Source organism: Eubalaena glacialis, chromosome 2, assembly GCF_028564815.1.
Source record: "Eubalaena glacialis isolate mEubGla1 chromosome 2, mEubGla1.1.hap2.+ XY, whole genome shotgun sequence".
Taxonomy (NCBI): Eukaryota; Metazoa; Chordata; class Mammalia; order Artiodactyla; family Balaenidae; genus Eubalaena; species Eubalaena glacialis.
In genome coordinates, this window is record NC_083717.1 from 29,169,690 (window position 1) to 29,184,220 (window position 14,531).

Below are 14,531 nucleotides of genomic sequence, written 5' to 3' on the forward strand. Positions count from 1 at the left end.
CCACAGCATCAGCCCACCCCAATTCAAACACCAGAAATGTATTCCTGACAGGCTCCCTTCCCTTCCTTTCAATTTCTTACATTGATTAACACCCCAAACCATTAATTCCATCTGTGTTTCCTTTTCTTCCTGTCTTCATGCTGTCAAACACAGCACTCTGGGGATATGACATTGTTCATTTTGAAAATCACTGGTTCCAAGACAAGATTTGGAACATTAAAAAAAAAAATTAACTCTTTGAACTGTATTGGTTTAAGACACAAGGGAAAATCTAGGATAGGGTGTGCATTAAGGAAGCTTTAAATAGTGGTAATTCTTTATGATTCAGTAAAATATTAAGGCTTCACATTTCTGAAACTAGCAACCAAGGGCATTTTAAATGTAAATGTAAGTTATTGAATCTATCCGTAATGTTGAAGAGGATTATTTCAGGTCATTATTTCTCATATCCTGCACAAACATTTAGTGGTAAGATACCATACTTTATCCCAAAGGTCACAGAGATCATAAAACACTGATTCTGGACGCTGTCTTGCAGCTGGCAGCCTGCATCCTAGGAAGAAATGGAATCAACGCTACAGTTAGACCACAGGAAAGATTCATGCCTCAAGGTCACTTGTATGGCATCATAGACAGGGCCTGGGGTGCCCTCGGGACCCACGCAGTGGCAGACCATCTTCTTTTATTGCAAAGACCATCTTGATTTGAATACTTTTCCTGGTCTTGGGAAGTCAGTGGTTAAAATCAATGCACTGTGTGTTGAAAGACAATAAGCGCCTGAAGTGACTTTAGTGTTTCAGGATCCCTTTACAAAGAACTTGGCATGCTTGTTCTTAATTCGGTGTTCCCAGCAGCTCTGCGGTGTCATTTCCCCTCATTTGACAGAAGAGGCTCAGGAGGGTTAAATGCCTTCTCCAGAAGTAGGCATAGTGCACAGATAAGTAGAATGTGAAGGCTGGTCTGGTGGTAGCAAATTTAGGATCTTTTTTTCTCTTTACCAGTATTTTCCAAGTATCCTTTAAACATTAATACAGAACTCAGGTTAAGTTTTAGCTGGAAGATATACTTTGGTAAATTAAAATTTGTGATATTGACCAAGAAAGAAAACTCTGTATGCCAAAATTATTTGACCTAGGAGCTCACATAGAAATAATCAGCAATCAGCAGCACATGGAACTGTGAAAAAGTATCTTTGCAAATCTGCTCTATACCAGGTTCCTTCAGGAAATTGAAAAGAATGCATTTGGTGTTCTCTCAAACCACAGGCATGCCTGGGAGCGACAAAAAGAACAAAGGAAATGATAATTCTAGTAGCAACATTGTATAAAGAGCATTCTCACATTCAGAGCTCTCTTCTGTGCCCCAACCTCTCCACACCACTCACCTTCTTGCCAAGTTGCTTCCACACCTTGGATGAGAATAAGTCACAGCAAGTCATCCCAATGTGTTCTTTCCTAGTACTTGCAGGTCTCATGCCCAACTTCTTTAATGTGAGTTATTTAAATTGAAGAACAATGGCTGAAGATGAAAGAGTAAGAAAGCCCTCTTATGCTATTTCTCTGTTTGTGAAAAGTAATGATTTAGTGCTGTAGATGATGATGTTGTGAGTCAGCAAACATAGATCCCTCCAGGGAACACTTTGTCCTGCTATTTTCCACCTGGGGGAAATTGTCTGATGCGGGAGGGGAGATTAACTGCAATTTGGATTCTAAATAAGTCCAGTTTGTTTCTGTGGGAGTTATTTGTTTTTGGAAACCTGTAAGAAACCAAGTTAACAATACTTTTAACTGACTGGAAATGCAGATGTTGTGATGTATTAAGGAGAGAAGTCATACGTTGGTATCAACCACAGATGCTGAGTCCAGGAGTCTGGAGGGGATGCACAGGAAGGGAAAGAGGACTTGCCTTTAGGTGAGAAGGTGCAGTTACTGTGACCCTGTGTCCTGGCGCAGGCTTCAGGTTCCTCTCCTGCAGAAATGGAAAGTCAGATTGTCCGTGTGAGTGTGAGATTTCTGATCTGTGTTCTTCCTGGAATACGTTGGAACATTCTAGACGTCTTGGGTCTGCCTCTGTCTAGTGATACAACACTGGCCCAGACTCTGCCGCACGCTGAGCCTCCATGACCTCAGGGGGACACTAGGATGATAAGGTCTTCCATGTCCACACCCCAGGTTTGTTCTGAGAAGGAAAGGTAAACGGGGCCCTTGAGAGCCATCAACACACTCACAGGCCCCTGCGGCTGTACTCAGCACCAGTGGATGTCCCAGGGCCGCCAGCTCCTCACTCACACCCGTGCACATCTGTGTCTGGATGCCCATCTAGAAAGAGGTGTCCAGATACAGATGTAAAGATACACGTATAGAGAGAGAGAGCTGAGTTATTTCTGTATTTATGTATTTATAAATCACACACACGTATACGCTCACTGAAGCTCAGAATCACTATTTAACATATTTTCAGCTCTCTCCAAGAAGGCTTGCAGAAGTTCACAAAGTTAATGGGTCTCCAACTCTAGCATAAAAATGAGCAGAGAAAAGTGGTAAAAATCACAGTTGGAATGATCCCATTTAGAGCCTCCTAACCTCGATTAATTTGGGCAAATTTCCTAAATTTTCTGAGCCTCAGCTTCCTCCTGGGTAAAAGGAGGATTTGCGAAAATCTAACCAGACTCAGTATAAACTCAGTAACGTGTCTTGAACTAGCGGCAGATCCGATCTGGGCTGGCTCCATGTCCCCCACATGTGCTTGGACCACAGACCCGGCACGGGGGTCCCCTCACAGCTCTTAGGGCCTAAGGAGGGAGAGACATTTGAGGAACGAACAAAACTGCCACCCAGAATAGCTATGCAATTACAGTCCTGATAAGACCCAGGATGGAAATCCTGGGGTGCTGGGAACAGCCCACGGGGACCGCATCCAGCCTTGACTGAAGCCACACCTTCCTCAGCACAAAGGCAGTGTCGGCACAAGGATACCGCTTCCCTCCAGGCTCTGCCAGCCCTCCCTTCTGTCCTTGTCCAGCTCCCCCCAACAGATACATGTGGGTCACATGTGACTGTCTGGGCAGCCCCGAGCCTGCTGGGGCCCCCCACTCCCAGCTCTTTGTTCTGGCTCAGACGGGCTGAAGACACACACCAGCAACATCTCCTGATAGCCAGTAGGGTGACTTGGGCGCCTGATCCTCTTCCAACTTCTGTGCAGCGTTTTAAGCTGCCAAGCTGTGCTGAAGTGATCTAGAAACAGATAAAAGGCAAAAAGGCTCATGGGAAGACTGTGAGCACTGATCACTTCCTGCCGTCCTGCGTCAAAAAGTGTGTGATCCTGAGCCTCTTGTTCAAAAGACTTTCCTCCAAGGAGATACAACTTCATTGCTGCTGCTGGGCCTTAGTGTACCCTGCCTTACCTATTATGCATGATCTTATGCAAAATAAATAAAAAACAGAAAATATCACCTATCTATGCAAACATGACGTTTGCATAAATTATACCCCCAAAATAACCAAATTGGAGGGAACTTTAAGAAAGGTAAAGATTAGCCAAGATTTTGCTCTTGACCAAGTTTCAAATCAGGATTTAAACTAAGTGTTGAAGTCCAGTTTTAGATTTTTCTGCCTTGACCATCCCCCTCCCCAAGGTTGGAAGCTGGATTCTCCGATAACCACACCCACTCTCCAACAAAGGGGATTCAGTACACCAGAGCCTCGTAGGCAGCATCTTTGATGATGGGATGCGAGGGGGCCCTGATCAATGCAGACAGGCTGGAAGGTGCAGCTGTTTGTATTTCTCCCCAAAGCATCTTCCCTTGGCTTCTGACCTCAGGGACTGGTTTTTGGCAAAAGCCTATATAGGGAAACTCTGGGTTAGTACAGGTGTATTTTGGAGGCTCAGAGGTTCCACAGGGGGAGTCCTACAACTGTGTTTCCAGATAACAGTTGATGCTCTCAAATATCTTTTATGCTACAGAGAGTAAGTAGGCGGGCAGTGCACTTTTCCAGCATTCTCTAGAAATTAGCAGCAGCATTGAGCTGTGTTGTCGGTGGAAGGAAACGGCTGAACCTGGCAAATAGAGGGACCCTGGTGTGACTGCATTTATCAGCCTGAAATGAGCCAGACAGTTGAACTCCTAAATGGAAAATACACAAGCCCCTGCTTTCTGAGCCCGACCTGTAATAATGTGCTCATTCTTTCAAAATTATTTATTGGATTGATTTACTAAATAATCATAAAGTGATTAGTATGCACCAGTCACTGTTTATACTGATTCTCAAGCACGAATGAACCTGTAAGGCAGCTTTGTGATTACCCCCATTTCACAGATGAGGAAACTGAGGCATAGTTTACATCACTTGCCCAAAGTCAGAGCAGTGGGGTTAGGACTTGAAATCAGATGCCCTCCTCTCTCCCTCTCTTCAGTGAGAACTGAGCCAGGATCCAGCAGCTCACCACATAGCAACATATCCCAACATCCTGATTGCTTCCAGCGTTCCTTAGAGAGAGTATTGTTACCTCATAGAAAATTATCTGGAAATTTCTAGGTCCATAAGGAGCTTGAAAATGGTGTATGTAAAGTAGGAAATAGAAGTATTTGTGTGCCATTGTCACATCATCGTGTTAATGCTAATGACTTTTAGAGTGGATATTTTCCCAAACCATTACTATTATAATTAATAGCTTATGTGATTTAAATGCAGAATGCAATGACGATGGCTGGATTATTTTCCTTTTTATATTCTACTTTAGATGTTTAAGGTTGCATAAGCATAGTCTTGAAAAAATAGGATAACCCTGAAAAAACTGTTCAAAACTAGTTCAATTTGCAATCCATCTCCTTGTAAATATTACTTTCTTCTGAATGTTACATTTGGCAATAAAACTATTAGATGAACGCCCTTTCTGCCTTTCATTTCATTGTTCCCTAAATAGAGCAACCTACTGAAATCCCTCGCTTTAAAAATCAGACTCAGATCCGAACACCTCCGTCTTTATGCAGTATTTCTCTTGTGCAGAGGTAACAGCCAAGGAATATGAAGGAAGAAACAAAACAAGCAAACAGACAAACATGCAGTTTCTGAAAAATGAATACCCCTAAGAGGCTGTCTCCTGGGGAATTGCAAATCTTAGCCCCTTTCTGAGGAAGTGAGAGCTTGGTATTTCTTAGAGAGATATTTCCCCCTTGACACACAAGCATTATAATGGATTAACTAGTTAAAAACTGTTTGGTTGGAGATACAGTCTCTGCATCTTTCTGAGCGCGCAGAGGCGTAATGCCCTGTCCCTTTGGTCTGAGCAGGAAGCCTGGATCCGGGGTAGATTCCTCTGCAAGCTGCCCCTCAGGCTTCTCCCTGAGAAGCTGGCTCGGCCTGCCTGTTCTCTCCCTCCTGTGCAATCTCCTTCCCTCTCCACGGGTCCTGGGCAGCTCCATCCGTCCAAATGGGAGCTGAGTTTGCAAGCTGACAGGGCATGCACAGGGCTGGTGGTGCTGATGTCAGAGCCAGCAGACAGTTGTGATTGGATCTAATTAGACTTTGCAGCAGCAAATAGACAAGCTCCCTGCGTGATTGGCTTCAAAGTGGCTGGTGCCAAACAACTAGCAGAGGTGCCAAAGTAGAACCCTGCGTTTGGAGCCCAGATCAAGAGAGGCTGCCGGGGCAGGAGGAGGGGGAAGAGGAGGAGGGGGGCCTGGGCCGGGCGCACCTTTCCTTCGCAGTCCCTCCGGCCCTAGAGCGCTTTGGTGCTGGAGCTCAGATCGCGGCTCTCAGCCCAGCTGGAAACAAGTGACAGAGAACAATCAGAGAGGAGGGCGGGCGGGAGAGCGCTTGAGTGCTCAGTCCTAAAAAGTGAACCTGCTTCCTGATTTGCAGACGCATTTACCGGCGGCGGCGGGCGACAAGAGCAGGAAAGGTGAAATTGTTTAAGAAAGGATTCCTGCCCTGTTCCACTTACCGGGTCCCAGCCATGGCATCGGTCTTGGGGACCAGCAGAGGGTCCGGAGGGCTGAGCAGTCAACTGAAATGCAAGTCCAAGCGGAGAAGGAGGAGGAGGTCCAAGCGGAAAGGTAAGGAGCCGGCTTTCTGCGCTGTCTCCCGCGAACTCTCCGCGCTGCGCCGCCTCCTCTTGTCTGTGGGCTTTGCCTGTTTCCAGCAGCTTCACTTCAGGATGCTGGTGGGATGTCGGTCGGTACAAAGCAGAGCGCTCGGCTCTGGAGTTCAGATCCCTTTGTAAATGCCGGGGCTTCCGCAAGCCCAGAGAGGGTGGCGAACCAACGGAGCAGAGGGCTCCGCAAAAGGCAGAGGAGAGGGGCGGAGGACGGGGCTGTTCCTTTGACCGGAGTACGGGCCTCCCTGGACTCGCACTCCCTGGCCGCTGGCCACCGGCACTGCCTCTGACCCTCGCAGAGGCAACGTTAGCTCGGGGGCCAAAGGAAACATTCTCTTAAGCCAGCATCCCTAAGAACGAGGGACGGGACCTTGTGCCAGCTTTTCCATCCAAACTGTCTTGGAGGAAGGAGTGGGCAAAACCCGGGAAACAGCGTCCCTTCGTTGGCTGACAGTTTCTATTTAGAGTGGTACCCGTTGTTTTGTAAGCACGGGGACCTGCAGAGAGAACAGGGCTTATCTGGGGGGAATAAGCAGAAATTAATACCTGAAAAGAGAAACAGGCATTACAGCTTGTCAGAGGTGAGAAAAACTGCAAACCAGAAAAGGAGAAAAAGCAGCCGATGACAGGTTGCTCCTGACACACCGTCGTGTCTGTGCCTGGTTACCAATCTGTTTGGAGAGGAGCCACCTGAAGTTAGTCAGTCCCATCAGTAACCCGGGGCTCCCACAGGGGCTGGTGCACAGCCGGCCGCTGCTCCACGGAGGAGGCCGGTCTTGAAATGCCATCCTAGCCGGTGTCCCTTCCACGGGAGGGTGGAAGGAGTCTTCCAGGGCTGCCGGCTCTTCCCCAGAGAGGAACTTGTTATCAGCAGCTCCTTATCATGAGTCTGCAGGAGAAAGTTCAGTTCTTATTATTTGAAATGCGTCGTGTTTTTTTTTTTTAAAGTGACCAGAGAGCCATATAGAACAGTTGAAAAGACACAAATAAAATGTATCAGATTTTCCGGTTTCTCTGCCGGAGGGTGCCAAGTTAGATGTGGTTGAAGTTTTAAGTCCTCTCCCAAGAGGACTTCTGCCCCATCTTTTCCTAACTGCTCTCAAACAGTCCCCGAGTCCTTCCCGACTTCTTCCAATAATAGAAATTAGCCGGGCGGTTTGAAGACATAAATGCCAATAGCATACAGTCATTAATTATGATTGTATGTCAGGGTGGCAGGGAGCAAGGCGACAACTTCCCAGGAAGGTTTCAGAGCCTTCGGTGTCAAAGGGGGTGATTCTGTAATTCTAGTTTAACTCTTGAGCTGCTAAAATGAATACCAGCTATTCACCTTGTTACCTGAAAATTTCACTCTGAAACAGGTCTGTTAATGTCTTCCAAAAATAGCGCTAACAGAAAGTGACAATGATATTGAAAAAAAATCACAGAATTTAATAATGAATATAACTTTTAAAAGAGATAAAAGGGAAACGTTGTCTTGTGTACTTAAAGAATTCGTGTTTTTCCAGTATTTTTATTTAGTATATTTAAATATTTAAAATTGAAAAGCATGGAATAATATTTTACAATAAAGCAAAACCTATAGAAAGAAAATATAAGCTGATGAACATTTGTGCCTTTCTCCAAATTCATTTTTTGTACCTTTAAATGTCAGTCATGCCAGCTTATAAGGCATTCAATTTCGGAAAGGAAGACAAGAAATCTGAAGGAGGGCTTCATTGGCTATAAACTTAACTATGACAATTCAAAATAAATTTTATATGAAATATTTATATGCTTTGTTTTCAATATACCAAGTCTCTTAATTTTTATAGCCAAAAACTGAAGTGGGAAAGGGTAATCAGGATGTGTGTGCTAATTCCTGTTATGCGTAAATTTATCCGTGGGGTGAAATTTCCTATGGCATCTGCCGACAGCTTATCATGGTCTATGAGTCAAATCAAACTGCTAAGTATTCACTTTTTAGGGGAAAGTTAACAGTGTAAGTGTGTGTGGTCAAACGAAAAGAAAACAGCAATGACAGAGCACTTTAAATCTTTATTTGCGTTTTTCTGGGAATAGATCAGTTTGTATATAATTCCCAGTTATTACAGATGCTTTTTTTCCCTCTTCTATCAGGACAATAGTGAATTTAAATTATGTTCTAATATTCATGAATCTTAATAACAGTAATTGAATAGCATAGCCTCAGCTTTTAAGCTTATCTAATAATAAAGCTCTGTATTTGTCACAATTTAAAATCCACATGTGTATGGGTGGCTGTTAAGGAATTTTGGTAAGGCTCTACTTAGTACTAACTAAAGCCACTGATTATGAGCACAAAGAAGGTGTTCTTTTTGTATGTGAATAAATAAATTAAAATAAATGTTCATTTTTTTGGCCAATGATAAGTGTATTTCCACCTATTCTAATGAACAAGAGTCATTTTGAAGCTGCATCATAACTTTTAGTTTCCTGGAGCTGTCAGCCGAAGTGCTATCGGCTTGCTGTATGTATTCTCTAAAAGTGGCTTTGTTATGATTTCTTTATTATGCTTCTTATTGTCAAAATAATCTATGGGCTCTGAAATAAAAACTCTGTCGCTACAGTATAAGTGTGGAATTGATACCATACTCCCATTATTATTAACTATGATCCAGAGTCTCGGAAATAAAATTTTTTCCTGTAGGAGGTATTTTTTAGTCACCATACCACACAGAAAGTAGTTTATATCGTTAAAAGTCCAAAAAAACTAAAAATAAAAATAAAACTTAGTCACAGAATATGACTTTGGGTATTACCTAGCCGAGACCTGCATTTGTCTCTCAGATAAACTTTTAAAAGGATACTGAGCAAACCTCCCCACCCACCAATCCTCCTGTTATTTTATTAGGACCCAGTGCTGTCCATTTCTCTCTGTTATTTTTTAGTTGGGACTTTACCTTAGAAATTATTTATGAATGTTTTACATTTTCTGTACAAACAAGAAATGTCAAATTTTGACGTTTTTATGGGAAAAAAACAGGCAGTTAAAAAAAATCTGTGAAAAGGACAGGTTTTTTTTTTTTTACACATGTGGTTAAGGAGTGTTCACCTCCCCTGTAACATGTGAGACCCGTCAGTTTATTCTGCTTCTATTTCATGCAAAGACTTTCAGAAAACCCTGGCAGCTTTTGTAGTTTAGGAGAGTTGACTGCTGCCTGCCCACACAAAATACCCACTTAGCTCATTTCTCTCGGAGCATTCTAGGAGACTGTGCTCTGCTTTACAGTTCTGGGTAAAATTATGTGGGGTGATTGCACACAACCACATCTGTTATGTGGTTGTATTAGAGAAATGTCTGCCTGTATTACAAAAGAATTGAATGTGTGAATATTGTAAAAGGTATATATTTTAACCCTAAATAATAAAGGCAAAGGTTGAAGGTTTCTTAAATTAGTATCAGCTCAAGCAGGTAGCACAAGAGGCAGCATCATCAAAACAGTGTAGTATATAAAGATAAGTCACTTAAATTTTTATCAGTTAATCTCTGGACCATTGGATACCTCCAGGGTAATATGCCTGAGGAATTTCATAGGTGTATTTTTAATTATTAAAACAGTATATGTATTCTCTTTTGTTTCTCTTGATCTTTCTTTGGTGAGAGTAGTTTTCCAAAAAGAAGCTGTGTATTGGCATGAAATGAATTTTGTAAATAAAATGTTTTTAACATTTGACCCGTGAGTATATACAATGTATAAAATGACTGAAATCTCTGGAAATAAAAAAAGATTGCTCTTTCAATACAAACATATTAGGAAATGGATTGGGAACCAATACAAATTCAGTTGGTTCCAGGAGGTAAACAGGAAGACAGGGTTTTAAGTGAAGTGCCTCAATCATTAAAACAGAGAAAGGGAGGGAACTTTGGAGAACTGTTTTAAATGCTGTAGAAACAATCATTTGGTAACTCAGTCCCCTTGAATTCAGCGTCAACACACCACCTGTCTTTTTGAGGCATTTGAGGCAAACTAAGTTAATGCTTGAATTTCATGTATTGTTCCAGGGGGATCAGTTACACAGAGTTTTAGAAAATTGAGGGTGAATTTTGGAAGCTAACACACGGGTAAAGCTCTGCAGAAGTAAGCTGATGAATCACGAGGAGGTAGGAGTGGCCGGTTGCTGAACGTGGGGAAATGCAGATAAAAAGTTGGCAAAAGGAACAGGATAAGTAGAGCATATGGACTGCAGACACAGGCTTGTTGTGAAATGGAATTCCGTGCAAAGCTAATGAAATAGAAAGATGGGCCAAGGATGAAGGTGGGAGGCCCGCGGCTGTCAGCCCCCGCAGCGGCAGAGTAGCCGGCGGGGCTCATCCTGGCTGCTGGGGACTTACTCCTGCATCACAGCCGAGCATCCGTGCTCGCTGCTTACCTCGCTCGCCCACAGCTCCAGAGGAAGGGCTGGATTTAGTGATAAAATTAAATTGATGAAACTGTTCGCCATCCTCTAATTATGTGAGGGCTTTTTCTTCTTTTCTCTTTTTAAAATTTGTATTAGTACCTCTGGCTTCTAGTGACCCGTGTAATAGCAGTAATTTGAGATTGCTTCAAGGGCATTAGATATGATGAGTGAACTTGAATTTAGAATAAAAATATGAGATTCATGTATCCATAGCTAAATAGTGGTGATTCGGTTACTGCAGAAGTGCTGTCCCAGAAGAACATAATGTAAGGAAATGCAGAATAAGGAAATTGCATTTTTCTTTTCTTGAGGCATGGAGAGACAACTTATGCTTTGAAAGCATTCAATGTTCAATTTAAAAACCATAGATGCTTGTAGTTGTGTGTGTATACCTATATACATATATACACAGTAAAGACAGAGGAAACATTTGAGCATTTTTTATGTCTGCCTGCTTCTTTTTCTAAAATGCTAGAAAATGAAAGCACTGTTTTTGTAATATGGACAGTTTTGAACAAGTCATAAACCCAAAAATAATTATACTACTCTGCTCTTCATCATTTGAAAATATTATCTCTAAATGCTGCATTGGTAAATGGAGCTCTTAATTACTAGCAAACAAGATTTCTAAAAGGATAAATTTTCACATGATAAGCAAGATTTTAAAAGCACTTATTTTAGCCATTACTAAACTGAATAAAGAAAACAAGGTGAATGTCAAGTGAAATATGAAAAGCACGATGTGCTTCACAAAATAGTCAAACTATTGAGTGTTAGCATATCCATGAGCTTATACATCACGAGAAAAAGCCACACAGCCATGTACTGCCTGAGCGCAGCAAAGGCCTGTTTCATGTTGTCGAGTCTCTGTAAATAGTGAAGCCAAAACCCGTCTTTTCAGTTAAATGGTTCTCCTGCACTGAAATACAGAAATACATGCTGTGAAATACTGGATTACGCAAAGAGAATTGTTTATTCCTCGCTATTAATATATTATAATTCCTTTAAGAATGTATCACTATCAAAGAAAGGGACGTTACTTTCAGAAAGAGGGGAAAACGCCTGCTTAATTCTTGATCCACATGTGAATCTGATACCCTCCTGTGGGACTTCCAGAAACAGAACGGGAGGGCACACTGAGAAATTTAAAACCTAGACTCTTGTACTTACATATGTGACTGCCTTGGTTCCAAACATCCCTCTTGGGTGATTAAAATTTTATTTCCCTGTTTATTTTATTTAAAAGGAATGGGGGACGGGGGCTATTGCCTCTGATTTCCTGATGTTTAAGCGACATCACAGCAAATGTAGCTCTGAGAGCCCTAAACCTCCATCCACAGATTTGTGAGTGAATCCATTTTCCCAGGAACCATATCCAAGAAATGGCAACCTAGAAGTGGAAATGTTTGCTTTTTAAGATATCAGTAATTTTCCCCAAAATAAACTTGGCCACTTGCAAAGACAGCTGATTTTTTTCTGAAGAATGATAAATATTTGAAAATAAAGAGTTAATCTGAGTGCCTGAGTTCCCTCTATACACTGTGGACATTTAATCATCTTTTGTTATAGTTACAGGTATTAACTATGAAGAGTAGCAAAATAATTTCATTTTATTATTTCATGGATGGGGAATGAATACAACTAGTATCTGGTTTCTGGTAAGAAAGCTAGTAAGTGTCCCTTTGTGTCATAAAACACACACACACACACACACACAAATTTACTGTCATCTGTTTTAAATTATGAAAATTATCAAGTTAATGTTAAAAATTTTTTAAATCTCAAAAAATAGCAAGCAGGTAATATAAATTTTATATTCATACTAAAGAGGGCATTTTATGCTTGATTAGGAAATAGTGTCCAATAAATGGGACACTTATAATGATAAAGAGTAGTATTTAAGATGGAAGAGGCATATCAGGTGACTTTTAGATTTTAAGACCATTTTTTTTGAATCCCTAAGAGATGAAATTTTAAAAGCTTTTTTTAAGCTGTGTTCACGTAAAATCACAGGACAGGAGGTGGCTTCATGTGGCTGCTTTGATGCAGAGAAGGCAGACAGAGCAGTCCTGCTTGTATACCTACTAACACAGCCCCAACGTGAATAGTCACAGGGGCTGCCCTGCAGCTAAAATGTTCCAGCTCATGTCCACACCGGCTACCATCAAAACCTCCCACGACTGGAGAGAGAAGCTGGGGTGTAGACAAAAGGTGGAATAAGACAGTTATCATTTCCAGTGTAATTACCTGTTCACTCTAGCTAAAATCTGGTTACATCCATTCCACCAAGCGCTTTTATAATGGTGCCCACAGAGAACTTTCTCACAAAAGAGATCGAGGCTTCTTTCTGCTGCTGTTTCACCATTTGAATGATAAATACAGCTAATATTGCTCAGAATATATTAGCCAACCTTCCTTTCTGGACTCTCTACTATACAGAGGTGACTCTTACATCCAAATGTTAGCTCAGGGCTGCCAGGTGATCGCACATAATAGAAAGTGTTCCTTTAAATACTTCAACTAGGGTGTGCTTTGGAGACTTTTACAGATTTAATTAATCTTTGCCGCTCCATTTATTTGAGATGAAATCTCTAATTCTTGTTTCCTACCACCGATAGACAGAAGATCTGCCTCATCATTGTATAATGTCTTAGGTGATTTCTCAAATATGGCATGAAAATAGGACAGAGGGGGACCCAGTTCTCTGAAACTGGAGCCCAAGTCAAATCCTTTCTCTGTTAAAATCAGACAAAAAGTGGGGCGGTTCTGTTTCTCAGAAGCAGGACTTTGGAATCATGATAAAGTAGCTCACAGCGTACACCTAGGACACCAATAATTGATTTAAAAACTATTTTATCAAAGTCCATCGGAAGTACACAGATGTCCTCTCTTAAAAATTAACGCAATATTTCCTAAAAGTTTAATTGCTTTTGGAAAAGTCCAATTTAATAAACGTGACAGAAACGTCAGCAAAATAGATTTTGACCTCCTCTACCCCCAAGTCTGGCTGCGCTCACTCATCCCTGTCTGGAACAGATGCTCCTCCTGCATTTGGCTTATGGCTGTGGAATCTATGTGTCCTTAAAGGAAACATGCTCTCTTTCTAGTACACTGTGCTCGGACTGAAACATAAAGGTGCACAAGCTCAGAGACTGCCAGTCATGTACAATTTTAAAAGATTTTCTTATAAATTTGGATGTTGAGCAAAACAATATTGCCTTTTACTACTCCTTAGGTGAATAAAAGCATGGAAGGCCTACTTTAACCACAGACATAAAGATATTTTATTTGTGTTTTAACTCTAAATATTCACACTGTGGATGAAAGTTTGTAAAGGACCATCCGGATGCTAACAGAATTCTAACAGAAAGTGACTTTTTAATTCAAAACATATGGTTCAAGGAGAAATTTTTTTAATTCAAATGAGTCCATGCTGCTAATTTTCTTTCTAAAGAAGAAGTGAATTTGAAATAAAAATCATTGCTTTGTCCCTAGGTTAAATAATAGCTTTAAAAATACTCTAAGACAGTAGAACAGGGAATATAGTAACTTTGACAGCCCTTGAACGATACTGAACTGAGAGCAAATACTGTCCCCCTGACGGTGGCTTTGGTGGCAGCACGTGTGTCACTGCACCAGCCCTTCTCAGAGCTGCAGGGGGGGTCTATTCAGGGCTGGTTGAAATCCAGGGAGATATTTTCTTCTTAAGCATTTAGTATGATAAGTTTATTCATTTTAGATCTAAGAAATGTGGAGTTCATATCATTTTATTGTTATCACTTGAGAAACAAGTATTTTTTAGTGAAGTTAAATTTATTTGGGACTTTTGTATATAGATAATGAATAGAGTTCAAGTTATTAAAAATTGCACTTTCTGTAGACTGTTAATATATATGTATAATACATACAGATGACAGACTCAAGATTTAAAATACATGTAAGCATTTATTGAAATAATGAATATTGAAATATTAAAAGATTCTCCATCAGCTGTCTGGAACAGCAGAAGTCTA

At 41.4% G+C, this 14,531-nt stretch overlaps 1 protein-coding gene across 1 annotated transcript in view; it reads left to right on the forward strand.

Annotated features, from left to right (window-relative positions):
• The first annotated feature begins 5,955 nt into the window (after positions 1-5,955).
• ADARB2 (adenosine deaminase RNA specific B2 (inactive)) overlaps positions 5,956-14,531 on the forward strand; it is a 374,800-nt gene continuing 366,224 nt past the window's right edge. Inside the window, exon 1 of the mRNA XM_061181674.1 lies at positions 5,956-6,055. Within this exon, the coding sequence (XP_061037657.1) occupies positions 5,956-6,055 (100 nt within the window). The remainder of the gene's footprint in view (positions 6,056-14,531) is intronic.